Here is a 26421-nt window from a genome sequence, read left to right on the forward strand (position 1 = left end):
CGATGCGTACGTTGCTCCCTCCGTCTGCCGCTTCACGGTGACCCCCCTTCATGCTCCGCCTGCTCCCTTGTCGGCCCGTTCTTTCCAGGCCTTCTGTGTGTGCTGACAGCGAGCCCCCAGCCGCCTCAGCGGCGACGATGACAATGTCTCACCCATCGAGGAGGCCCCCGTCATGTCCCAGCTAGACATCGCCAAGCAGCATCACCGACGATTTCTCGAGGACCACCAGCGAAAGCAGCAGCAACAGCAGGAGCTCGAGAAGGGCCAGCGCCAACCACAGCAAGCCTCGCCCTCACCGCACCAGCGGAGCCAGATTCCCATGATGCGCCGCGACCGCCGCAAGCAGCAGGACAACGCGGCAAGCCAACTTCGCGAGACCCGGCCCAAGGAGCTGCTTCACGGTCAGCCCAGTCAAACCACCAGATGGGACGATCAAACCGGAAAGCCCATCCACGACGGCAGCCCGAGCCACCAACCCCACCAGCAGCTGCCGCCTGCGGCCACCCAACGGAACCCCATGAAGGCCTTTGGCGACCGCGTCCGGAAGATGAGGCCCGCCATGGGTGACGGCAACAGCGCCAAGCCCGCCATCTCAGCCCCCATCACGGCGCCCATGTCCATCGACGAACGCCCCGGCTGGCGTGGTGCAAGCGGCCGCCAGACCTTTGTGCAGTCGGTGCAGGACACGCCGCAGGTCGCGCCCATTCACATCCCTCGGAAGAGTAGCAAGAGGGCCGCAACCCAAGTCGCTCGTGCCGGCGGCGTCACCTCTCCTTTATCGCCCATCAGCCCCTCCTCCGAGTCTGAAACGTCAGCCGCTGCCACGACGCCCACGGGCCCCCGAGTCGCGCCCATGAGCCTGGACCGTCCGCTGCCCACGCCGCCGCCGCCGGCCGCACAAGAGACGGCATTGTCGTATCTTACCCCTCCAACTTCCGAAGGTGCTGTACAGCCCCCGATTCATGCGATGCCCACTCTGGGCGACCAAGCAGCCGACGCCAACCAACAACCCGGCTCCCTGCCCTTGACCCCTAATCGCGGGCCTCCCACCAAGGCCATTCGTAGAAAACCACCACCGACGAACCCTCTCGGCCTCAATCCTCACAACGCGCACGCCCCGCACGCTTCATTTTCGTCCAGTGTCTACTCGACTCAACTTCTGCCGGACGCCGCCGAGGACCCGTCACCCCAGCCTGCTGCGACGACATCCGACGATTGGGTGCAGCCCCCTTCGAGATTTAGTGTCACGACGTTTGCGACATCAGTCAACGCAGGCTCCCCTCGCACCTCTTCCGACGCCGATCTTCCCTCCCCTGCCGACGCCCCCTCGTCATGGATCGCGACGACCTCTGCGAAAGAGCCACGAAAGCCCCGCATCAACGCCGACGAACCCTTCAAAATCTCCATGTCTTCAGCCTACACCACGAGCCCCGACCCTGCGTCGCCTTCGCTCACGACTGCCCGCCAGAAGCTTCCCAGCCAGGTCGATCGCCCGGCGCCGCGCAGCAGTGTCAATTCCGGTATCTACAACGCGACCAACGGCCGTCCCGAGTCCATTCTGTCCTTGAGCAAAGCGCTGCCGCCGGCGCCACCCGAGCTCTCATCTGTGAACGATCGCGTCGGCCACCTCAATGCGCGCCTCAGCTCCCTGGGCAACCGCCGCATCAACATCAACATGGCCATCAAGCAAATGACGGAGCTCATGCCCACCGACAACCTACTCGCGAGCGAGGCCGTCTTGCGCAAGCGCGAAGCCGAGAAGCGCAAGGTCCGAGGCGCTCAAGGTCGAGCTTGCCGACGTGCAACGCCGAGGAGTATGAGCTTCGGTCTGAAAGCTGCCCCGCGCGTACAAGCGACTCGACAAGGACGCCGAAGTATGAAGCCCCACGACGCTGTTGGGTGAGAAAGGGTCCCCGGGGTGAACGGGTGTGCATGTGAAAATACTGGCAGCGCAAACAGTTGCGTATCTGCCGCAGGGATAGGCTTGTGAGAACTTCGTGTGCGGTTTCAGATGGTTGTCTTTAGGAATGGGATGCAGAGCATGGCGTTTCCCGGAAGCAGAGGGTGGGTGATGGGTCTTTTACTGTATTTCTTCTTCACAAAACTGGTCCCCCTTTTTTTCATTAGTATGAGCGAACTGGGTTCGCTTTTGTGACGGACGCCCGCATGGCGTGTATTGGAAGCAGTCTGGCAATTCACTGCATTTGACATTTTGAGGCCCCGCGGTGCGGTGCTGTGACCTGGGATGAATCTGGTGCCATGACTTGGGCAAGGACTGTGCGGTGATGAAACACCAGGGGTCAAGATCGGGAGGGAGGCCAAGTCTCTGTGGAATGACTCTTTTCGACTTTGGTCCATGACCCCTATGAGACCAGACTGTTGCATTGCCTTATCCACTTTGTCACTTACAAAACCGTCGGGGAGCATATTGCTTACACTGATGGAAGCGCTCCGTCGGTCTCAGGGCGGCGTGAGGTGCTTGGTGTCAGTTCGAGGGATTGCAAGGAGACGCGAGATGTGGCTTGGGCAGCCTCAGGGATGCATCAATATAAACGGCGAAGCAATTTGCTCCCCTTCCAGTGGGTGTATTGCGAAGTGGATGCATTGTGAGTTGGGGGATATCCTTGACCTCGAGCTTCCCCTGAAAGACTGGGGGCTGCTGATGAGCAAGTCTCGTGGCCACCCTGACGTTGTGGGATGAGGATAAGCCAAATCCAAACACTAAATTTCCTGTCATTTGGACTCTTCTATCTCGAAGGATGCACTTCCAATAGCGAAGGATTTGGTTCCCAGCTTGCACTGTCTATCAAGTCAAGCTCGACAGGGGACAGATATGCCCACGAAGGAAGACCAGAAGCTTAAATAAATCCCCTGCATCGCCCCTCGGATCGCCACCACTGAGTGACCAGATCCGGGCGCTCTTGGCACTGGGCTGCGTGTGTCCCACAGTCGTGTAATCATGACCAAGTCGTGAGATGCCCGATCAGCCCCGGCCGGGTCGCTGAGAGCTTCGTCATTCAACCTCCGCATTTGTCTGCCCCGACCTCCCCGCATGCTGCAGGTTCGCATAGCAGTACAGCCAGATCAGCCTAAATACGAAGTCTCCGCACGCCCCCCGGGCGTTGGAGGATCAAGTTCCTGACAACTGCTTTGGGCGACGGTGCTTTCAGAGACTCTGTCCCATTGGCCCTACTGTCGACTGCCGAGAGACAAGAGGGCCCAGCGCCATGGCCTGGAGAATTGGCACTGACGGGACGCAAGCAAGGATCGCGACGCTGGCACGACCTGGAACGCTGTCTTCATCTCGAACAGCGGCCGGATCAACACCAATTCAGAGGCGTGACAGCGAGAAGAGACACGTACGTAATGCGCTCAACGGCGGGCCGCCATGCGGGGGCGCTCGGGTAAGGAGTCTAGAGTCAAGCCATGATGGCCTCATCTGGAGCACGTCCTTTTGAGGTTCGCGAACGATCATCCAGGCACGAGCATGCCGGGCAGTAGAGAGTACGTGCAGAACATCAGCGCTCTCATCAGGGCACGAATACCAGATGATGATGCCATCCGATCTCCCGCACATAGGCTGAAGTCCCCCCCCCCCCGGGGCCAGAAGCAGGGGTCGGCACCAGGCCCAAAGTGGCCGGCAGGGCCGGCATTGGAACCCCTTACTCAGGCGCCCCCAGACCTGGCACGGCGACTAGTCCCCGTTGATGAATACGGCAAAAAATCAGGAGCACCGCCGCCGCAATCTGCTTCTGTGTCGCCCCACGACATGCCACGACCCCATATCCGCGACACCGATCTTGGTCCCCTGGCCCCTCCCCCCCCCTCCTCGTGGGCTCGCCTTGGTATAGCGAAGATGACCCTCGTGGCACCTCATATATAGACCGAGCCCGTGCTGGGCATCGTGTGAAACAGTGGTCCGTTCATCGCTGCTCAGTCTTGTTCATCGCATCGTGATATCAGAACCATTGCACCTCCCAAGCGAAAGGTAGCAACCATGTTCGCCAAGGTCTTTGTCGCCGTCCTTCTCGGCTCGAATGTCGTTTCGGCTCAGCTCCACAGCCTCGCCGTCGCCGCCGGCCTCGAGTACTTCGGCACCGCCGTTGACGAGCGCCAGGTGAACGACGCCCAGTACCGGTCCTTCGTTGACAACACGGCCGAGTTCGGACAAGTTGTTCCCGAGAACGGCCAGAAGTGGGACAGCACTGAGCGCTCGCAAGGCGTCTTCACCTACACCTCGGGTGACATTGTAAGCTCTCACCACGTCGGGCCCTAAGGGGCCGCCCTCTCGAGGGAACCGAAGCTGACCCGGGCTTGAAAAGGTCCCCAATGTTGCCAAGGCCAACAAGCAGATCTTGCGATGCCACACTCTCACCTGGCACTCTCAGCTGCCCAACTGGGTTGCCAGCGGCACCTGGACCAGGGCGCAGCTGACGTCCATCATCGAGGTGCACATTGCCAACGTCATGGCGCACTACCTTGGCCAGTGCCGTCACTGGGACGTTGTCAACGAGGCTGCCGATGACAGCGGCAACTGGCGCAACAGCATCTTCTACCAAGTCCTGGGCACCGACTACCTTCCCATCTCCTTCAACGCTGCCCGCAAGGCTGACCCTGCCACCAAGCTGTACGTCTCACATCGTCCACGTTCCTGTTCTGAACATGGATGCTGACCCTGAACAGGTACTACAACGACTACAACCTCGAGTACAACGGTGCCAAGACGACCCGCACTCTCGAGGTCGTCAACATTATCCAGGCCGCCGGTGCCCCCATTGATGGTGTTGGCTTCCAGGGCCACCTGATCGTCGGCTCGACCCCCGGCCGCAGCGCCCTCGCTACCGTCCTCCGCCGCTTTACCGCCCTCAACGTCGACGTCGCCTTCACCGAGCTCGACATCCGCCACTCCTCCCTCCCCGCCTCGGCCGACGCCCTCGTCCGTCAGGGCAACGACTATGCCAACGTCGTCGGCGCCTGCGTCGACGTAGACCGCTGCGTCGGCGTCACCGTCTGGGGCTTCACCGACAAGTACTCCTGGATCCCCCAGACCTTCAGCGGCCAGGGCGACGCCCTCCTCTACGACGCCAGCTACAACAAGAAGCCCGCGTGGACCTCCGTCTCCTCCGTCCTCCGCGCCGCCGCCACCGGCACCGTCGCGCCCCCCGTCGCCACCACCCTCACCACCGCCACGGCCCCCGCGCCCACCACCACGCGTGCGCCGACGACTACGAGCACGACGTCCCGCGCCTCGGCCACCACCACCGCTGCCGGCGGACCCACGGTCCCCCGCTGGGGCCAGTGCGGCGGCAACGGCTGGTCTGGCTCGACTGTCTGTGCCAGCCCTTACACTTGCCAGAAGCAGAACGACTGGTACTCCCAGTGCCTTTAAGGTGTCTGCGTAGACGGAGCGTCGTTAAAAGCTTGCCTGCTGTGGGCTGAGCGTACTTTTTTGCTCGACTTTCGATTGTACATAGTTTCACCATTGCACATAGCCAAAACTGCCAGACGCTGAATTCTACATGCGGTCGTCGGTTTATCGCCGTTGAGGTGCCTTCGTGAGTGAGTGGAACACTGCCTGATAGCCCCTTAAGTCATTGTTCAGCATGGTGATATGTTGCGTTCTACATCGAGGTCGTGAACTACGGCTTTGAAACGTAAAATTTCATCGTCTATCATCCTCATGTCTGCAAAAGAAAATGAATCTCTCGTTTTGGCATTCACGCCTTTGTTCTTTTTCATTTTTCTTGCTTCATATTTCCACCTGAGCCCGAGAGGCAGCCAGCGCCAATCGACCGTTCAACAAAGAAAATACTGAGCGAGTGTGTATTACAGTCCTGAGTCTTCTCCGCCTCATCTTTCTTCTTTTGACTTCTGGTGTTGCTCGGCGCCGTCCACATCCTCATCGTAGACAGCCCAAGCCTTGGGGTGACCGGTCGTTGACTTGGCACTGTTTGAGCGGGAAAGAGGGGAGAAGATGCGAGTAAATGCCCCTGCCAAGGAGCTAGAGCGTGGACGGCTGACCGTTCGCTCGCTCAACGATGCATCAGTGTCTTTGTCAGTGAGGTGGCGGCGGAGGGATTCTACTGCCGAGTTTGCGCCCTGGCTTCCTCCGGTCAGTGGTGGGGTCTCTTCTGTTGACATGTCTAGTCTGTCCTCATCAACATCTGTCAGCTCATCAGAGCTATCTTCTGTGAGTGGAGGAAACGATACGTAAGTATGCTGCGTCGGGGGCTTGGTAGGGCTTCGCTTTTGGACTGGGACTTTCTGAGTTGAAATTGATCGGGATTGGTTGCGGGGAGTGCCTCCCTCCTTTCTACCCTCTGCTTCATGTTCTTCTCTGGAAGGGCTTGGGGATGACATTGCACTTACTTTGGTATGATATTTGGTGCGATGGACTAAGATGAAACTGCTTGAGAAACAATCTTCAATAACATTACGAAGGCAAACTCATACATAGCACTGTTATATTCAGCTGGAAATTGTGAGATCAATACTATAGAGACGCAACAGTATCATTGACTGAGATGTTGAGGGGGCAGATAAGCCTTATCCTTTGTGAACATAGACTACATTTGGGGCCAGCTGCAACTCAATCCGCGGGCTTGTATATATGACCAAAAACAAGAAGAACAGAGAATATGCTGCTTGATACTTTTAAAATGTTTTAGTTTGGCGCAACGAACAATTTCACTTTTCTTTATGTTGCTTTCACGCCGTTTCGAACAACCGCGTGAGCCAATCTACGTCACTATGAGGCCGAGACATCCAGGTCTGATGATGTTTCGTACTTGATGTGTATTAATTAGGATATTAAAGGAGAGACATTAATTCTTGTAAGTTTCCAGAACCAATCACACTCTGCTGCGCTCGCCATGTGTCGCTTTACATGACCATTGATCAGCGCGCATCCCACGACAGGATCGAGGGATCACTCGACTATTCCTCGGCATCCTGAGCCTCGCTGAGATCCTTCTTGTATTTGCCGTAGCCTCCGTACTTTCCGTAACCTCCCTTGGGAGTGGGGTATTTGCCGTAGGTGCTGTATCCTCCCTTGGGAGTGGGGTATTTGCCATAGCCGCCATAGTGGCCGTAGCCTCCGGGAGCAGGCTCAGCAACGGCCTCGGGCTCGGCAACGGGGGCCGGCGCAGCAATGATGCCGGTAACGCGAGGAAGATGGCAGCGACGGAGAGTCTCATGTTGGCTTGTGTTCGTTGGTCTGCGAAGCTGTGTTAGACACAAGGACTGTTGATGGACAAGTACCAAGGCTTACTGTAGCCTGTATGGTTTGGGGTGGTGCTGTTGTTTTCTTGTGATGTCGACGTAGAGTGCGAGGTTGAGGCTGGGATCCGGAAAGAAGGTCGAGAAACGGAAGAAGACACACCACCATTTATGTCTTTCGAGAACCTTTGCTTCGGCACCGTCTGCTGCTTCGATTGGCCATACCGCCTTCGATTTGCACACCGGCCAGTCTTCGTCACGTTCCCCCCCCTCTCTTTCAGCCAGCCATATCTAACCGGGTGAAGCCGCGATGAGCCAAGGGGCGACTTCTGAGGTGACGATCGTGCCATGCAAGCTCGCGGCGTTTGCTGATCTGGTCAAGGCTGCTGCCGAAATTCTCGTGTTCACCGGTTGGGGCTAGAGGAACCTCAGATCTTCAGCTTGTTCGCCAACCCTTTCTCGCTGTGAACGCCGTCAGCGCCGCCAACGCCGCCAACGCCGCAGAGGGGCAGGTGAGACTGTGAAAGCCACCATGCACGCAAAGACTGGGTAGGGGATATGGTGGTGATGCACGAGAAGCTATCAGTGGTGGACCAATGTTTGTTGTCAAAGCCTCACCCGCGCCGGTGGCTTGGAGACCGGAGCACCCTGGACGGTTTCGGCATCGCTGCTGATACCAAGGGCCGACCTTCACCCCGGACCGATCTAGGCTGAACTTACCTCCATCTAAAAATGGCTTTGGCCTGTCCATTGTGCTATGAATTGGCTCCTAGCTTGCCGCAAAAAGGCAAGCCGGACTAGACAGGATCAGCAGCATCGCCTCAAGAAGCCCTCGTGTTGAGTCACGAGGGGCGTCACGGGTGAAGATCCCATCATCCGAAGGGTTGATGATGTATGAGAAGAAAAGAGCCAAGCTGTCGGCGGGGTGACCAGGCAAGTGATGATGCCGACCCCAGCACCGCACCACGTGTACTGCGGACGAGCAGCTCTGGAAAGTTTAGAAGCGATAGTTTGCCAGGGTTACCACCTCGCATCGTCTGGTTGGACGTACAAGTCTAGAAGATTCAAGGGTGAGCAGTCCTCACGCCGCAGCCCTGCCATGCCCAAAGGCGTTTTGGGAGTCGACGTGCATCGTCTTGGCTACTTTGGGCAAGCGAATGGTCCATGCTTCCTGTCCCGGATGCGTGGTCGTCCGGGCAGACATGTGAGACTAGCGTGCAGAAGTGCTTTGTGCCCATCTGGCTTACTGCGACCCCACGGCAACATATGCCTCGCTTCCTATTTGACAGGCTTCTGGCGTGCCTCGTATTTCCTCCGCACGCAGTTTGGCCAGCCTATGAGCAACAGCGCCAATGTCTTCCAGCATCGGTAACCGGATGTGCTGGGAGGTGGGCGAACGACGAACTGAACTGGACGAGCGAGAAGGCCTGGTATGCATGCATACCTTATCTCCCCGCGTCCTCTACAGAGACCAGGGAAGTAGAGGTCAGGTGTCATCCACTTGAAGTCGTGATGCCGACAAATGTTGGAGAAACGCGAGCTGTCCCCACAGAGGAGGCTTTTGGGAGCGATCAATGACACTATGGGTACGATCGGTGCAACATGACGCGCTACCATGAGAAAATGGGACGTTTTCTTCCACGCCTATCGTGACCATCTTCTACTATTGTCAATACGAGCCTTGGTTTAAATGACCACCACTCTACAGTTTTGCCAAGATAAATGGTTGTGATCTCCACACACAGCAGCCCTATCGTGACCACCGCTATGAATATAGTCTGGAGAAGCGGGCTGTGACAGGGTTTCCCCTCAATCTGCCCCAACCGAGCTCAGAAGGACGACCCCGCGTTCCCTTGGCTTTGCTCACTGCCGTGGTGCTACAGTACACTGGTCTTCCTAGTCATGTCTCGGCATGGTCCCGGGCTTGGTTGTGATGGCCTCAGCCGCACACCCACTCCGATCCTTAGCGTCAGCGCGCTATTGAAACGTGTAGCCACCTTGCCGCCATCTCCGAATAGATGCATCGGTGTGTTGGCGACGCATTCAGCCCACATCTGACGGCATCGCACCTCATCATGGCAACAAGGAGCAGCCTAGCCCACGTTTGCCGTACACGAGATCTCACCCGCATGGAACGCCACTACGGCCGGAGGCTACGCCGGATTTGCAGAAAAATAGGCACTGAAGGTGTGTTTTCGATCTAAACTGGGTGGTCCAGCTTGCTGATAGCTTAGGTACCTTTTCTTTGTTCCCGACATCCCGCCTCACGTCGATCCGCAAAGCCCACGACAGGAGCTCTCCCTCCCCCAAAACTTGAGCCCAAGCTTCACCTGTACTCATTTCTCCTCTTCAGAACCCCGTCTCACCAGTTGAGCCTGCCATTATCCCAATTTTGAATTTTTTTTCTTTCGAGTGTCGTTCAAGACTGCCTCAACATGTTCTCCAAGGAAGAGATCCCATCTAAACCCCTCGCAGACCGCGTCGACGAGTCTGAGGAGGACGCCGAGTCGCTCCAGTCACTTCCCTCTGAAAGGTCATGGACCAAACGAATAATTCAATACATGACTGCGCTTGCCGTGCTCATCTTCACAAGCCTCGTCTCCATGCGTGTCGGAGCCTACCTTGCGACGCGACCGAGTCGCCTTGATGCTTCTTGCGCGGCTCATACAACACAATGGTGTAAGTAAGACATGGCTCCATGGCGGGCTGGGTTGAGTGGATTCCACCGGTTGACCGTTTGATCGACAGCACCTGTGCTCCGCGATATTGACGTCACGTACTCGACGAAGCACTTCAATGGGTCTTTTCTGAAGGAGAACATATATCGTCAGAAGGGATCGCCAGAGGTTGACGCTGCCTGGGAAGCCTTGGGCGTTGACTGTATGTTTACAAGGCTCCTCCTGCTACTAACCCTGCTGACGTTGCAAGATCGCGCCGGTGTCATCTCCATTGAGGATGGCCTCGCCAGCGGACTCGACATGTCCTTTGTCCAGCGCAACCCCAAATACGGCGCTGGCTTCTTTGTCAATGTCGAGGGAATGCATCACCTCCATTGTCTGGTAAGGTGAATCGAAATAAACGAAGCAATGGGTTGTAATGACTGACAGAGAATGGTTCAGAACCTGGTGCGAAAGTCACTTTTCTTCAATTACGACTACTACAAGGCTCTTGGTGAGCACGCTTTCGAGAACAACGACAAGATCTTGAGCCATCACGTCAGTAAGTATCGACTTGACACTTGATGATGCTTTTAAGCCCGGCTGACAGAATTAGCCCACTGCCTTGATATGATCCGTCAGGTCTTGATGTGCAACGTCGACACTGGCGTCCTCGGGCAGGTCTGGGCAAATCAGGACGAGCCGGCCGCTTTCCCAGATTTCAATACACGACATCAATGCAAGAACTACGAAGACGTTCAAGAGTGGGCTAATAAGCTTCAGGTACGTAAGATTCCCCGTCATCGGCCACATCTGTCGTACTGAGTGTGAGATGCTAGGCACCGCCTGCTGAGACCGTTCCCGAGGACTACTTGGAGCCGCCTAGACATGGCGACGTCATCCCCGGTACCCCATGAACCATGTAGAGGGACCGGAGACGGAAAACTGTACCAGACATGCGAGATTGACTATATATGTAATGGTAATGTATGAAAAGTAATAATAGGTGCGTCGTGGTTGACCCGAGTGATCGGATCGTACTTGTATCTGACAGGTATGCAGACTCAATAGCAAGCATTATTCAGTGCTCAGACCCATGCCTAATTCCTCTTTTATTTGAAGCTGGCTTGATTTGGGGAGCTTTGGGACCCCATAGCCCGAGCTGTGGATGCCGGGAGTGAGCGCAGCTCTTAGCCCCCTCTTTCCCTTGTGTTGCATTCAGCCTGATGTCGCCGAGACAGAACGCCAAAATACTTTGACGCCTTTGTCGGTTGACGAAGCAAATGTGATTGAAGTTCATCAGCAGCGACTCTAGAGAAGAAACGGTGCCTTTGGGATTTGAATCCTCCAAATCATCTCAAGTACATCTTTTTGCGCCAATCCGACCAAGTCCACGGCCTCGCGTATCCACCTGCAACGTTCTCAACTTAAAAAGCGCACTCCGAGTCCTGAATATGTTGGACACCGGACCGACAACCGGCGTGATGTCGGCGATGATGTTGCATTCGACGGAGAACTGCCCTAATTGTGAAGCCAAGGCGCGAGTGGGCAGTTTATTCTCTGCGCTAACCGTCTCCCCGCAGCACTGAACGACGATCTTGGCCATCAAGGTTCGTATGGCCGAAGCAGCAGCACGGAAATGTTTCTTCAAACAACTCTTGGTGCCCTCCACGTGGTTCGACGATGTCTGTCTTCTGGATTGACGTTTCATTCAATTTCAACATTTCCCGCCTAGTAGCCAAGCCAAGCCTGTGCTGCATCTCGCAACGTCCCACGACTGGATAATATCCCCGGAGAAACTGCAAGTTGATGATCTATTGCTCGGACCTGCCTCTTTCGAGAGTCTGGTTCTCTTGGCATTCAGGAACAGGGGCCATTCCCGAGAAGATATGCAATTCTTCCGAGCGGCACATGAGGCAACGACTCGTGCTCGCTGACGGTGATCGTGGAGAGCGATTGACTCTTGGGCCATGGCCAGAGCATGCCATGCATCCACGATCATTTGGGGCGAGGCACCTTGCCTCTACGAGCAACTGCTAACAACCTCCTCCCTGAGGAGGACCTGCAGCACAAACTGTGTCTTGGCAATGCGGAAGATACTTAATGCTTGCGATAAACCGCTGAATTCGATGCGAGCTGCTTCGATGTACCAACCAGCCTTTTGCTCAGAAGCTGTTCCAATTACTTCACAAGTCTTGAGATAGCAGACTAGCAGTTCAATTCTTCAAGTTACGATGCGAGGCTCTACCCTGCTTGCTGGGGCTTTCGCTCAGGCCGCACTAGCCGCCATTGAGCCCAAGAATTTTATTTTCATTGTCCCTGATGGCATGGCACCAGCTTCGCAGACAATTGCTCGCACATATAAGGCCATGGTTGAAGGCAGCTCCCGTCCTGGTGCGCCTGGAATTATTGACGAACTACCGGTAGATATCACGGTGGGCGACTTCGTTTCAATTTGCAATATTCACAATCTGATGCGTTGACAGCCCATCGGTAACACGCGCACCCATTCGAACAACAATCTTGTCACAGACTCGGCCGCTGCCGGGACAGCTCTCGCTACGGGACACAAGACAAACAACGGTGCGATTGGTATTTTGCCCGACAACCAGCCTGTTGGATCCATTCTCGAGGCTGCCAAGCTGAATGGCTACCGGACTGCCCTTGTTGTTACCAGCATCATCAACCATGCAACTCCAGCCGCCTTCTCATCCCATGTGGTCAATCGCAATGGTCTCGCTGCCATTGCTGAACAACAGATCGGCTACAGCCACCCGTTGAATCAGTCCGTCGACATCCTGCTTGGTGGTGGACGTTGCTACTTCAAGCCCAAGTCAGACCCGGATTCCTGTCGTGACGACGAGATTGACCTCTTCGCCTTCGCTCAGGATAAGGGCTACTACGTGGCGCAGAATCGCTCAGCGTTTGACGACCTTGAAAAAGGCCTCGGCGACATCCGCCTCCCATATGTCGGTCTTTTCAACGACGGTGACCTCAACTATGAAATCGATCGCCAGCAGCAGCCTCAAGCGGATCGTGAACCCTCCCTTGCCGAGATGACGACGGCGGCCCTCAATTCGCTGCACCGCGCCTCGCACTGCAAGGATAAGGGTTACTTCATCATGATCGAGGCCTCGCGCATCGACCACGCGTCACACGCTCACGACTCGGTCGCGCATCTCTGGGACGTCCTGGAGTACAACAACGTCGTCGATGTTGTGACCAAGTGGATCGATGAGCACCCCGACACGGCCATGCTATCAGTCGCCGACCACGAAACAGGTGGACTAACCTTCCCGAGCGGCTATGATCCCCGTCCGCTGGCCGCTTCCAAGCACTCCATCGCCTACCTGACGGAGCTGTGGAACGACTACAAGGGCGACGATCGTCGCAGCTTCCTGAGAAACGAGATCCTCCCGTCGTATGGTGTCAATGACGCCACGGATGCTGAGGTTGAAGCGTTGCTCGCGGGCAACTTTGCGGCGAACCTTGCGAAGCCGATGAACAAGCGCACTGGTCATGCCTGGTCGACGGGTGGTCACTCCGCTGTCGACACAACGCTGTATGCCTATGGCGCGGAAGATATGGGTGATCAGCTCATCATCGACATGGCCGGCGCGCACGACAACACGGAGTTGCCGAAGTATATCGCGAAGGCGTTGAAGGTCAGCCTAGAGGAGGTGACAGAGTTGCTGCGAGCCAATGGCACGGACTGGATCCCTCGGGTCTGAGCTGTGGGATAGCTGTCATGGATGAAGCAGTACAATATGGCTCTAAATAGCCGTGGAATCGATAGCATTTGCTGTTTCATGTTTCTTAACATGTCCGATGTTCAGTCCTTGTCGAACTACTCCAATGTGAAGCTGGCATGTGCGTTGTCATGTACTCTGAGCGAATGTTGTCTAAATGACTGAACTCTCCGCTCTTATATGCATCTACACCAATACCCAAACACGGGTTACGATACATGCACATGAAGGAAAGAGGGTGACAATTCTTAAAATCAATTGCGCACAAGAAATTGTCCTGCAACAGCAACAACCTCGATCCGCTGCCCTTTCTGAATGCCGATCGGGTTTTCCACGACTTCTCGTGGTCAGCACCAGGGCTTCGAAACATGACTTTCTCAGCCCGAGTGGGATGGTATGTCTGTGCAAGTAATAGTAGTGCAAGTAATAGTACAAATTCCTGTGCGCGTATCTCGAAGATGTACCTGTCTAAACAACATTATACAAAATAATCAATCTTGGAACTGCGCCTCTCGCCCGTGTTCGCCAGGTTCCAATGCCGGAGGCATAGGCCAGTTCGCCTCAAGGTCCCATTCCTGCAACGTGATGCCGAAGAACGCATCATCAAATTCCATCACCGTCAATCCTTCCATCACGCTGTCCGGGCTGCTCAAGTCATCTGTGCTACTGGCCGCCTGGTCATCTGGTCGAGACGGTTCGCCGCCATTCTCTTCCTCACGCTGGCACCCGAGCATATCAGGAAGCTCATCCCATGGTAAAGCGTTCGCCGTGACCGAGATGGAGGTAGTGGGCGTCGCTGGCATAAGTTGGGGAACCTTGAGGCTGGGGCCGTTCGATATCCTCTTGCTCGAGGTCCAGTGTATTTGCAGCAAAGCAACAATCTCGGACTTTTGGGGAACCCTGGCTTCGCTGACGGCCATATCGAGGGTAAGGGCCAGCCGCATGTAGAGGGACGGGTGGTGAAAACAGATGTCGATCCAACTCGTTGCGCTGGAGCCCTCTTTTGAGGCATCATCGGGCCGTGCAAGGTTGGCAGCTTGGCGAACTGCACCACTAATCCAGTCGATACCATCGTAGAATGTTCGGTATGTCCGCATAGCATCGATGAGAACCTTGAGGCGCTCTTGCTTGGCCATTATGTCGGCCGTGGTGCTGTGCCGTGGCCTCAGCATAAAGTCAAGTGTATGCAGGAGAAGAGGCGTCATGAAAAAAGCGATGCTGCCATCAAGGTCAGAATGAAGCGAATTGAAGGGAACAACACCAAGCACATACGCGCTAAGAGGCAGGTAACGAATCAAATCAACCTGGAGCAATTCTTGAAGACAAGATGTCATCCCCAAGGCTGCCTCCCTAACTTCTTGGCCCTGAGAAGACTTAGGAGATACGCTTGTGGTGCTTGGAAGTATATCGTCTTGCGGTTCGAGAAGCATTTCACGATGCGAAAGAGCTATTCGGCAGGCGCTAAAACCAATGAGCATCTCCTTGCGGAACGGTATGACGCCCATATCTGGGACGGTTACTTACAAGTAGAAGATGTGCAACAAGTTGGTGTGCACGATAACAGAGCGTTGGCGAAGCCCTGATGGCTTTCTCCCAGGAGAATGCTGAGCCTGCTTTTTATACCAATCTTTCAGTGCCGTCCGGCATTAATTAATCTCTGATGGGACTCCTGCACTCGATAGCTGCTCCCATTGGTGTCTGTTACCGGCGGTAAGAGATCTTTCAGGATGTTACACAAGCACATCAGGTGGACATAGATATCCAGAAGGCGCCGTCTCGACTCGCCAGTATGAACCTCGGAGTGTGTCAACTCGCTTTCGAAGTCAGAAGGTTCGAGAATAGGAAATTCTGTCGGGATTTGCATGCTTCTCCTCATGCCGATCGACAAGAATCGGTCACGAACGATGCAGCACCACCAAAGGCGTTTCAGCATCTGTATGTCGTGAAGGTTACGCTGAGAGCTGAACTGTGAGCTTTCGACAGCCGCCTCAATGTCCCAGGCAAGGTGAGCCTTTGCGCATCGAGCCTGATGTATGGCAAAAGATAGCCAGGCCGTGTTGGTCCTGTTACGCTGAACACTGGGTGGTGGACACCACATGGTTAACAAGAGAGCAGCACGTGCGGACACCGCTGGTGGTGCTTCGGGTCCTGCGTCAAAAAGTGCCTGACAATTAGTCTCGCAATTGGGGGTAAAAGCTTTGCACGACAGATCCGTACCTTTGCCCTGTTGTAGAATGCCGCTCGTGCTGATTGGATGCTGAGGAAACCGAGCGCTTTGACTACTGTTAATGGCACAAACTATGAGGGCCAGGAGGTCAGCAAAAAATGGTTCGATATTCTAGAGGATTCCAAGAAATACGCACATTACTCGCAGTGAACAGCATTGCTTGGAAAACAAGAAGGGGGACCTTTGTAGTGGCCTCGTCCGGTGTTTCGATCCGATAGGCCGCCCAAAACTCAGCTTCATCGAGCAGAGGCAGAAAAGGATGCACATGCAAAAAGTATTCGCGCATGAACTCGTCCAGGATGGGTTTGTTCGGGATATGAAAGCAGCCCTTGGTCTGGAGGAAGACGATGTCTGGTTGAGACAGACCAGCCAGTCCATCAGTCTCGAGGAAGGGACATGACGGAGAAGGTCCCCAGGGCCCAATCACCTCGCGCGCAGAGTTGGATTCGTAGTGCTCATGATTTGATTCCGTAGGAGCTAGATTGAGTAGTAAGTCCAGTGCAGTATCTAGTGTTGGCCAAACAGTCAGCAAGGCAGCGTCTTAGGGCGTTCAATCATGCGCATACCGGTTGCAAGATCATCCTTGGAGACGAGCTCGATCGGGACGACGGTCATCGTCTCTGCCGCAGAGGTATGTAAAAGTGAATTTTCGAGTAACGGTTCTGGCTCCCGAGATGTAGGCACGCTTTCCAAGTCGGTGCCCATGTCCACCGGTATATCCAGCTCGTTCAAGGCCGGCAGCATTGGGAATCCTTGAGCTGGGCTCACAGCATTTGTCGCTGCGTCGATGTCGACGACATCCTCTGATCTACTGCTCTTCCCGGTGGCAAAGACCGCTTCGTAGTCGGGATTTGCTATCGAAGGAAGTCGACTGCGTGATCCCCATGAGTTCTCATTCATAATGACACTAAGCACTGTGGAACATACCGTCGAGACGCCCGATCAGCAACTATGCAAGGCTTCCCGTCGAGGTGACAATTGGTACAAGGTGGTCCAAGAAGGCTGACATTGCATCGGACCTTGCGGTGGCGGCAACAGAGACACGCTTTAACAGATCGCCGGCGATAACTTCGGCCAAGACGAAAGTTTTGGCCGTCCAACAAATCCGTATGAGGATCCAGACTGCCTGGGTCGGCGGTCGAAGGCAAGCCAACGGTTTGGGATGTATGCTCTTGCTGCATATTGACGGAGAATAGGACTGGGCAAAGGATTACCTCGAAAGTCTGGAGACAGCGACTAGGTCATGGTTGACTGTCATAAGAGGTGGGGAGCGCAATTGTCGCCGGTGTCAGTCATTGGCGTATTGAAAAGGGAGAAGATTCGTGAAGTAAGGTACCACTCGCACAATGCCATGTACGCGTAGTGAATGCGGGGGAGCGCGGAGATTTCTGGGCAGCGTAGCTAGGTCTGAATGGTGTTGGCTCGCTCGGCCGGATCCTGGACGATGCATGACCTGGAATCAATTCCGCTCCTGACACGCAGCACCCTGATCTACCTAGGAATAGATGATGGCGGTTATGCTAACGGTCTTGGGAGCACTACTGACCGAAGACGTACGACCAAGTGGGCAGCGCAAGACTACTGTGCGTACCTCGTAACCTGGCAACCCATTAAAACCTCGGCAATAGCGAGCACGGTCTACACAGTTCCCCCGCATTTTCTACATCCAGATCCTAGTCAGCCCCTCTCTACACCAACCTTGCCTTCACGCCGTCAACCTCCTGTTGTGCCCTCTGCCGGAGGGCTCGACGCAGGATCTTCCCTGTCTGCTCAAAGGTTAGCGATCGATCAAAATGCTCGGAAATGCACGGTTCCCCGCCTCGGATCGACGTACCGGGAGTCGCGGGATGCTGTCCACAAAAGCTAGCCCACCTCGGAGTTGCTTGTACTTGGCGACTCGCTTGTTCACCCAGTCGAAGAGGTCTGCCTCCTTCACTTCCGGGGCTCTGACTACGTAGGCGCGAGGCACTTCCTCGCCGCGGACAACGACCCCGACGACTGCCGCGTCCGTGACACCTTTATGGTCGAGCAGAACCCCTTCGATCTCTGTCGGCGACACTTGAAAACCGCGCACCTTGATCAGGTCCTTGATGCGGTCCACGATGTGAATCTTGGCCCCCGCCGCGTACTTGTCCACGTAGACGACGTCTCCTGTCTTCAGCCACGTGATGCCGTTTTCCTCGTGAAGAGTATTTGCTGTCGCCGTCGGGTTCTTCCAATAGCCCTTCATCAGCGTCGGCCCCGAGAACCAAAGCTCTCCGCTCTTGTTAGCCTCCGTGACCTCTGTCCCGTCTTCTTGCACGAGCCTGAATTGGGCGTTGGGTACGATTTCGCCGACGGATAACGTACGCTGCTGGTCGTCGGGGCCCTTCATCGATCCAGTGCAGGTGACTTCCGTCATGCCCCAGGCCTGGCTGACGAAGTTTTGGCCGTCTGGCCATATCCTCTTCTCGACCTCGGCCGAGATTTCCGGTGCCAGTGGTGCAGTGCCCGATACCACGTCACGTATACTAGACAGATCGAATTTGGCCGCCAGCGGGCTTTTGGCGAGGGACAGCAGAATGGGGGGCGCGGTCATGATTGAGGTGATCTTGAACGTCTGGATATGGCTGAGGAGCTTTTCAAAATTGTAGGCCGGCATGATGTATGTCGGGATGAGCATGCGCGGGTTGTTCACGATGAACGACGTTTGGCCTGCAGCGTGGTACAGGGGCATGAAGCAGATGCTTGCATCAGGAGTCTCCCCGGCTTTCCCGTCGTTGATCTGCCGCCGGAGGAAGGTTGTCGCCTCACCATTCGCGACATACGCAAAGTGTGTGATCTCAACGCCCTTGGGGTTTCCCGTGGTCCCCGAACTGTAATTCAGACAGCATGTCGTGGCTCGAGGGTCCTGCGGCTCCACCCAGTCAAAACGCGCCGCCTCGGCCGCAGAGGCAAGCATGTTTGTCCACGACGGCATGGGTCTGGTGGTTTCTCGCAGGTTTGGATCGCTACCGTCAATGGAGAAGAGGCGGCTGGACGGGATTCCCGCTTGCAGACATGCTTCGCGCGTTGTTGCGAGGGCGGCGCTTTCCGCGAAGACGAAAGACGCGCCGCTATCCCGCAGCTGATAAGCAAGCTCTCCGGGCCGCAGGGCTATGCTCGCGCCTGTGAATATCCCACCAGCCATGAGAACGCCCATGAACAGAGGCGGGAAGAAGAGGCTGTTGCTGCTGCATATCAGGACACGGTCTCCTTGGCTCAGACCTGCTCGTTGCAGGCCAAGAGCCACTCTTTTGGACAATAGTCGAAAGTCAGACAAGGTCAGAAACCTCGTTGCGGGTGAATCGGCATCGAAGAAGATCTTCTGATTGATGAGCTCCCCAAACGATGAACCGAACACCCATTTGTGCAAAGCCACTTCTGGCGTCGGGGTAGTCCAACGAGATTCGATAGGCATCTTGGCGCGAGCGGACTTTTCGATATTCGAACAATCAGTTGAATTGGGGGGGGATAGTAGGAGCAACGGCAGACTTCATTCCATCGAACCCCTTCGCGGTTTTATGTTGAAGCTATGCTGGAGATTTAAAGCTCAACGCCGTGGCAGGTACCTCGGTAGTAGGTGGGGGCGCTGTTCGGTATTCAGGCTGGTACGCGCACTTGGACACATTTTTAACTCTGGATTTGCGGGTTTATTCATCTACATGTAACTCGGATGTTCATTCCGATTGCAGAACGGCAGATAGGCCGGTGTGTTGCATGTTGCATCAAAGTTTCCATGGGCCATTAAGGTTCTACATGTATATTACTAAGCTCCCGATGGGCATCCGGGGTTGGCATGACGACAAACTCATCCAGTACGATTTGATGGTTTGGTGGATAAACTTCCATAGCACCTATGGCAGGGCCCAAGAACTCTCCGCAACGATGTTACAGGCAGCAGACTCCACCACCACTATGTGACCCTACCAAAGCCTCTTTCGTCGCAATGGCCGGGGCGTTTCATATGGGGTGGCGGCACTCATCACTTGCTATTGATAGTCTGTTCAAGCGGGTAGAAGTCTGCATCATCTTATAATTCCTCCGAGGTCCATTCACACGGTCGAGCAATGACGCTATAGTTGCCAAGACAACCTCTGACAGTCGCTTCAGCTCCAGCCCTTACTCGCCCATTAAGCAGATCGCGGGGATGGTACGAAAGAATGCCAACACGCTCTGCACGCCACCAAATCTGACTTGCACCATAATCCAAATCATGTCAATGGCTCCTGACCAGCTTGAAGACCCTCGGCTAATGTGGGTCAACACTAAGGTAATGTACCCCGCGATGTGCGGCAGCTCTATCTTCGGGTGATGTGGGGCGACCCCGTCCTGAACCACGTTCATGGCGGCAGAAACAATCTGGGGTAAGGTGGATTCATGGGCACCTAGTTGGCAGGATTTGTCGTATGGGGCAGTATATAGATCGTGCAACTCGAGCACAAGGGCAATATCGCCTTCAACTTGAGATTTGTTGATCTGTTCTGGTCTCGATCTGTCCGTCATGCTCTGGACCTCCACGTTGAGTGGCCAGACGGCCCATCTAACGGCCTTTACTGTTGGTGCCTTATTTCATATATTGCTTTTCAGACGTGGCGAATGGGACAACTACGCTTCAAAGATTGTCCTGGCATTTGCCACTTCCTTTTCAGTCTTCGTCGCTGTTGTGTTATATGGAGCGCCAGTGCCATCACAAGATGAGCTGTGGCAGGCCATCCAAGACGTATCCTCCCTCTATGGCGCACTCATCGCTGGCCTCTCCGTGAGCATGGTGCTCTACCGCACTCTGTTACACCCTTTGAGACGTTTCCCGGGCCCGTTTGCTGCCAAGATTTCTGGCGTTTACGCTACACGGCTTGCGAGGAAGAATGAACAGTTCTTCATCGAGGCAAAGAAACTGCACGAGAGGTATGGGGACTTTGTCCGCCTCGGTAAGAGCTCTTGAAAGACAGTTGGTAGGCCAAACCTGATCATCTTCTGTTTTCTCCAGGCCCCTCGGAAATATCCATCGCACATCCGAAAGCTGTGCAAGCCCTACACGCCAACTCATCGCCGTGTTCCAAGGGCCCATGGTACAACACTCAGCTTCCAGCCAGGTCGGTCCATACAACCCGAGACCGTGAAGACCATGGGCGAAGGCGCAAGGTCTGGGATCAGGGCTTCTCATCAAAATGTTAGTGCCGGCCCAGTCCGAGGTTGAAGAAGCTCGCACTAAAACCTGGATAGCTCTTCGGGATTACGAACCCCGCGTCAGGACCTACACAAACCAACTCCTGTCTCAGATTGATGCCAAGAAATACGGCGCAATTAATGTGTCCAAGGAATTCAATCTGTACAGCTTTGACGTCATGGGCAACTTGGCTTTTGGCAAGAACTTTGGCCTCATCATGTCACAGAAGATGCATCCTGCCATGGAACTACTCCAGGCCACAACAGCATTAAGTGGGATGTTGATGCACATGTCGTGGGTCGTCCTGTTTGGCAGGAACATTCCGCTTTTGACAAGACATTTGAAATCTTTTGAACGCTGGCTCGACGAACAGACAAGGGAGCGAATGGAGGTGAGCCTTGCCACAGACGTTGCCTTTCTACAGCCCCTTTACCGGGCTAACGAACAGTGCAGAATGAGCCCGATATCCCGGATGTGTTTTCCTGGGTTCTAGGAGACTATCGATCCAAAGTGCAGCCGACGAAACAGGACTATATCGATCTATGCGGCGACTCGATGCTCATTGTCGTTGCGGGAAGGTAATGTTTTGACCCGCAGAGAAGTATGAAGACATTGCTGACCAGTCCTAGCGACACAACTGCCACATCTCTCACTTGCCTGTTTTTGCAGTTGACACAGAACCCGGCGAAGTGTCGAAAGCTGCAGGAGGAGATTGATAAGTACTTTGCGGACCGGGAGAGCACGGATCACGCATCGTTGGCCAAACTACCATACCTGCAGGCTTGCATCGACGAGTCACTCCGCTTGTACCCACCCGTTCCATCGGGACTACAGAGAGTCACTCCGCCAGGTGGGATTCGTGTGGAGAACACATTCATCCCAGGCGACACGATCGTGCAGGTTCCTAGCTACACACTCTATCGAGGTAAGTTGCGCCTGCACAATGGTGACCCAGAGAGGACCCTACTGATGGCGCCCCAGACCAACGAGTGTTCCCACGCCCGGATGAGTTTGTTCCTGAGCGATGGACTTCGGAACCCGAACTTGTCAAAGATAAAGGAATCTTTGCCCCATTCTCCATTGGTACGTGTTCGAGCATTCTAAGTGAGAAGCAGTGACTGACGACTGTCAGGTCGATATTCATGCGTAGGCAAGCAGCTTGGGCTCATGGAAATCCGTACTGTCACTGCTGAGCTTCTGCGCCGCTATAATGTTTCTCTGGCCCCTGATCAATCAGTCAAGGCTTTCACCGACAAACTTGTGGACGGCTTCACTCTGAGTTGCCCAAAGCTAGACATTATTTTCACGCCCAGAGAAAAGGGTAGTCTGAATTGACCAGTTGCAAAGTTGGTTGGGGATGACTGTATGATTGCATAAGTTTATTTCCATTTGATCAAATGTGATTACGATTCAGAATAACATTTGTATTTCAATCACTTCTTGTTGTGTTAGCCTTTTATTGGAACTCCTGACCGGGAAGTGACGTCTGTGAGCCTCTGCGCAAACACCTTTTTTATTTCACATTATCATGAAATGTTATGGGGATCCTTTCGTTCTTTTTCATACAGCCATATGTGCATGCAGACCAAAATTGACGAGAACAAATATTTCTGGTCTCTTACGAACGTGGTCATGAGCATGAAGGCAGCCAAAAAAAGCCTAATATGGCAGGACGGCGGTGTCTGTTCAGAGCAACTATCACATTTCTTCGGACAGGTACCACCGCCATGATGCCTAAGCTGTCACAAAACCCTATCGTGGAAACACAAAATGAAATTGATGTGACAGTCTCACATGTGCAGCGAACAGCAGGGGATTTGTCAGTGCCCTTACATGGATAGTGTCGTAAGAAAAAAAATCAACTATGTTATGCTCGAGATATCTGAGAATGGCCGGAAATGTTAATCTTCGTGCGCTTGTGTTGACCGCAAAGTTGGATGGTTGTGTGGATTGCAAGATGCAGTGTTTGTCGCCTAGCTTCACGATGGCAACGAGCAACAATAATAAAACCAACCCAGACAAAAGGCATTCAACGGCCGGATGTCTAAATCATACGGACAAGGGAGTTTGTCTCCAGACCTCAGCATAACGATGGATCTAGGCCTTGGCTGCATTGCGGCGTGCTTTTGAGATTACTAGCCCAAGGGCGAGAAATCCGTAAAATGCTTGAAACACATATCTTTCATTCGACTCTCAGTGATACGCACCCAAACCTGCCTGACTGACGACTCGGCAATGCCATTATGCATTACATGCACAGTTCGATGAGAGTTCTTATCGGATAAGTGGACAACATCGAGTCAGTAAAACGCAGCGATAGCATTCCAGTCTCTGGGTTATATTCTGGACCCTGACCGACTGCCAATATACGAACTCGGGGAATCGCACGAAGCGCGCGATCCACTGACGCATCGCATGTTAAATCATTCGCGAAGCGAGGGGTTCCCTTCGGAGCGATTGATGACCCGTCTGATCTTAGCTGCTCCATTTTTTTTTATCCAGCCTTATGAAGATCACATGGTGAGACATCAGCACACCATCGGTCTTCCGCCAATCGCTGCTTTCGCTATAATTTTCTGGGTAGGGACCCGAGGAGGGGGAAATCAGACGCCTGTTAACCCTGCAGGCACGCACGCCCATTCAGCCACCCCGCTACGGTAATCTGAGCAAAGGCGTGGAGGAGGCGTGTAATGGTCCGTGATCTGAGTTAAGACAACGCCACGCCGGTGGCACAGACAAAATATCATGGCACATTGTGAAAATCCAGCGTTCTTTCAAATAACTTGGCGTACCTCACTCATTTGGTGTTGGCGACGCTTGTGTGGCCTTCCATGATGCCTGCGATCTGCCTGGTCACAACATCTATGTGCTCTCCGCTTTGTGTTACCGACGAAGACGCCAGCGGCCTTCGAGCCGAAAGCGTGTTCAGCTCCGTCTGTACCTCCTCCGACTTCATAGCATCGAGAACCAGCGACCAGGAGATGGGGTGTGATACTGCATTTCCGATCAGGTCTGATTGGCTCCCACCAAGGCTTCAACCTCTAATCATCTCGCCAATGCCACCTTTTCATGCAGGCTAAAAGCCACACATCCTTCTAGGCTCGGATGGACAACTCCATTGGCCCCCAACCCCCTTGTCTCGACTCCCCTCTCGTCGAGAGACCACGCTGGTTCGCAGCATGGGATAGCCGAGCTACGGGCTTCTTTGGCCCCCAAGTTTCTTAACGCATGTCCCTTCCTACCTTCCTGAAAGATGCCTCTCATCTGTCGAGTCAAACTATGATTCTCTTTCCAAGGTTTCCCTCTTTTATCGACGGAGGGCCTTACTTCACGATCCTTAAGAGCCGGCACTCTTTTCACCTTCGTGTAAGAGCAGCGATGTGAGCTTCCGTCTCCAAACGCCCAGCATGGTACAGCATCCTGAAAGACACCCGGATTACTCTTCGTTCGAAGATGTCAGCTTTGATTTCGACTCGGACCGTAAGGTGTCGCTAGATCTCCGCCTCCCAGAGAGGAAACCAGATCCTTCGCCTCTCGTCACGATAGACGAAGTGCAGTTGGTTCCTAAGCGCAGCTTCTGGGGCCACTGTCGCCCGATATGGCTTCCGTTGACTGCGTGGCTCGCCAGCGCGCTGTTCACAGTTCTCTACTCACTCTTCATCCACAAGGTTCTCATCAGGAGGGACCCCAAGATCGGCGTCCTTGTGTTTGAGGCGTCAGTCACCAACTTGTTGCTCTCGGTCTTTTCTCAGCTCTATGCCATGGTTCTGTGCTTCATGGTACAGGGACTTTTGGATGCATTGAGATGGTCGTTGTCTTCGAGGGTTGATGGTAAGGGAGGGACGTCGGCCTCAAGCTTCTTCCAGCTTAGCCCGGCGACCGACTGGTTCTCGGTTCTCAAGTTCATTCTCGACAGTAGGCTCAAGAACACTTGGGGCATATTCAGGTAGGTCTGCATCATGATGAGTAACGCACAAGACAATCTCCTGACGTTGAGCAGACTTGCTCTGCCATTCATGGGACTTGGCTTCGGCTCAGTTCTCAAATGTAAGCAAGCCACTCCCATAGCTTCAGTTGTCGATTCCAGTATAGCATACTTACGAGGCGCAGTTCAAAACAGTTTCCAGCATCATTTCATTCCGGATGGACCTAGCGTTGCGGTCTACGCTGGGACCATTCCACCGGATGTCAGTGTGCTCGACAACATCCCCGCATCCTACATGGCGGGGTTCTTCGACACATGGGCTCAGCAGCTCATGAACTATCCTCGATACTCAACAGCATGGTCGATGGAAGGATGTGAAGGAAATTGTTCCGCCATCTTCCTTCCCGGCGGCATGGAGATCGCTCGTAAGGTTGTGCCGTTGATGAACTCGACCATCCTTCAAGGAGGCACCTTCAATGACGTCGACTCCATCAGCATCATGCGAGCACCGGGCCTCGCAGCCCGCTTTGATCCACTGCCTGCCGACTTCCGCTTCGACATTGAGAAAGAGTGCGCGGTATACCTCACACCTGCAGGCATGAGCGATGGCCTGCAGATGTGTATCAGGCAGGTCGGCGACTCTCTCGCCGCAGGTAAGACGCGGACCAACCAGACACTTGATATTACTCGCTGACGCAGTGCTTCTCAGGCTGGAGAGCTTGTCCAAGTTTTACTCAGCTCTACGGCGAATGTCCCCTTCCCGAACGCTGGGCCACTGCCCCCCTCCGCACGAAGACCCTCATGACAGTCTACCGCCAGAACGCGACGACAACCTACGATCGCAGCGACCTCTCGATCAAACACGTCACGCCGACATCCAAGCAGGTCCTACAGCCCATGTCGGCACCCGAAGCCTTGCGGATCTGGCGACGCATCTTCATCCCTACCTCGAAGGCAGACCTCATCGACCGCCAGTCGATCAACGTAACGATCCATCGCCTTGCGTGGAAATATCGCACCTATACCGAGTTCTTCCCCGATCACGACGTGCCCGTCGAGCAGCTGCGTAACTTCCTCGCCGTGCCGTTGCAGTTTGGCATCACGGCGCTGCAGTATGCCAATTATACCATGGCGCTGCCGCCAGAGAAGCGGGCGTTCCCCCCCGAGCTATTGACAGTGGCGACGGGAGGCCGATCCATCATGAAATTTGTTGGACCGCTGTGGACGGCGTGGGTGTTTATTGTTTCGGGGGTGCTCGTCATCGTCCTGTCTGGCTGTGGGTTCTGGTACATCTTGATGCAGGCGCACCCTGTGCCACGTCCATCTGGCATTCTGGAGGTAGACTTTGCCGTGAAGCTCGAAGATGTCAAGGCAAGAAACGGCGAGAGCAGTGCGGGCAGCTTCTCAGAGGTGGCAGAAGAGATGCTCGCAAGGGAGGACTACTCGGCGTGGTCGAT

The 26421-nt window shown here is 54.6% G+C and overlaps 9 protein-coding genes across 9 annotated transcripts in view; 6 read left to right on the top strand and 3 right to left on the bottom strand.

Moving 5' to 3' along the window:
- Window positions 1-1903, top strand: part of VDBG_06230 (conserved hypothetical protein) — a gene marked incomplete at both ends in the record, with an annotated part of 2880 nt that extends 977 nt beyond the window's left edge. The window contains one exon of the mRNA XM_003003742.1: window positions 114-1903. Coding sequence (XP_003003788.1) covers window positions 114-1903 — 1790 coding nt within the window. The remainder of the gene's footprint in view (window positions 1-113) is intronic.
- A 2094-nt stretch (window positions 1904-3997) lies between these two features.
- Window positions 3998-5389, top strand: VDBG_06231 (endo-1,4-beta-xylanase Z; the record flags this gene model as incomplete). Its single annotated transcript, XM_003003743.1, has 3 exons — window positions 3998-4249; window positions 4323-4627; window positions 4684-5389. 3 exons carry the CDS (start codon window positions 3998-4000, stop codon window positions 5387-5389), a joined length of 1263 nt encoding a protein of 420 aa, XP_003003789.1.
- A 1547-nt stretch (window positions 5390-6936) lies between these two features.
- Window positions 6937-8422, bottom strand: VDBG_06232 (predicted protein; the record flags this gene model as incomplete). The annotated part of the gene is made up of 3 exons (XM_003003744.1): window positions 6937-7242; window positions 7837-7906; window positions 8304-8422. The coding sequence occupies 3 exons, from the start codon at window positions 8420-8422 to the stop codon at window positions 6937-6939; spliced, it is 495 nt and encodes a 164-aa protein (XP_003003790.1).
- A 1163-nt stretch (window positions 8423-9585) lies between these two features.
- VDBG_06233 (conserved hypothetical protein) lies at window positions 9586-10983 on the top strand (the record flags this gene model as incomplete). Its single annotated transcript, XM_003003745.1, has 6 exons — window positions 9586-9897; window positions 9967-10098; window positions 10147-10277; window positions 10338-10437; window positions 10492-10658; window positions 10715-10983. 6 exons carry the CDS (start codon window positions 9654-9656, stop codon window positions 10790-10792), a joined length of 852 nt encoding a protein of 283 aa, XP_003003791.1.
- Window positions 10984-12109: 1126 nt separating this feature from the next.
- Window positions 12110-13606, top strand: VDBG_06234 (repressible alkaline phosphatase; the record flags this gene model as incomplete). The annotated part of the gene is made up of 2 exons (XM_003003746.1): window positions 12110-12310; window positions 12362-13606. 2 exons carry the CDS (start codon window positions 12110-12112, stop codon window positions 13604-13606), a joined length of 1446 nt encoding a protein of 481 aa, XP_003003792.1.
- Window positions 13607-14115: 509 nt separating this feature from the next.
- VDBG_06235 (conserved hypothetical protein) lies at window positions 14116-14760 on the bottom strand (the record flags this gene model as incomplete). The annotated part of the gene is made up of 1 exon (XM_003003747.1): window positions 14116-14760. The coding sequence occupies one exon, from the start codon at window positions 14758-14760 to the stop codon at window positions 14116-14118; it is 645 nt and encodes a 214-aa protein (XP_003003793.1).
- Window positions 14761-16376: 1616 nt separating this feature from the next.
- On the bottom strand, window positions 16377-19290 carry VDBG_06236 (4-coumarate-CoA ligase; the record flags this gene model as incomplete). Its single annotated transcript, XM_003003748.1, has 3 exons — window positions 16377-16722; window positions 17550-17617; window positions 17686-19290. 3 exons carry the CDS (start codon window positions 19288-19290, stop codon window positions 16377-16379), a joined length of 2019 nt encoding a protein of 672 aa, XP_003003794.1.
- Window positions 19291-20373: 1083 nt separating this feature from the next.
- Window positions 20374-22374, top strand: VDBG_06237 (cytochrome P450 67; the record flags this gene model as incomplete). The annotated part of the gene is made up of 7 exons (XM_003003749.1): window positions 20374-20800; window positions 20860-21042; window positions 21096-21430; window positions 21493-21617; window positions 21669-21964; window positions 22021-22122; window positions 22172-22374. 7 exons carry the CDS (start codon window positions 20374-20376, stop codon window positions 22372-22374), a joined length of 1671 nt encoding a protein of 556 aa, XP_003003795.1.
- Window positions 22375-24446: 2072 nt separating this feature from the next.
- The window catches only part of VDBG_06238 (conserved hypothetical protein), a gene marked incomplete at both ends in the record, with an annotated part of 2571 nt that continues 596 nt past the window's right edge, over window positions 24447-26421 (top strand). Inside the window, 5 exons of the mRNA XM_003003750.1 lie at window positions 24447-24818; window positions 24906-24985; window positions 25040-25086; window positions 25150-25617; window positions 25674-26374. Coding sequence (XP_003003796.1) covers window positions 24447-24818; window positions 24906-24985; window positions 25040-25086; window positions 25150-25617; window positions 25674-26374 — 1668 coding nt within the window. The remainder of the gene's footprint in view (window positions 24819-24905; window positions 24986-25039; window positions 25087-25149; window positions 25618-25673; window positions 26375-26421) is intronic.

This window comes from Verticillium alfalfae, genomic scaffold (genome assembly GCF_000150825.1).
Source record: "Verticillium alfalfae VaMs.102 supercont1.7 genomic scaffold, whole genome shotgun sequence".
NCBI lineage: Eukaryota > Fungi > Ascomycota > Sordariomycetes > Glomerellales > Plectosphaerellaceae > Verticillium > Verticillium alfalfae.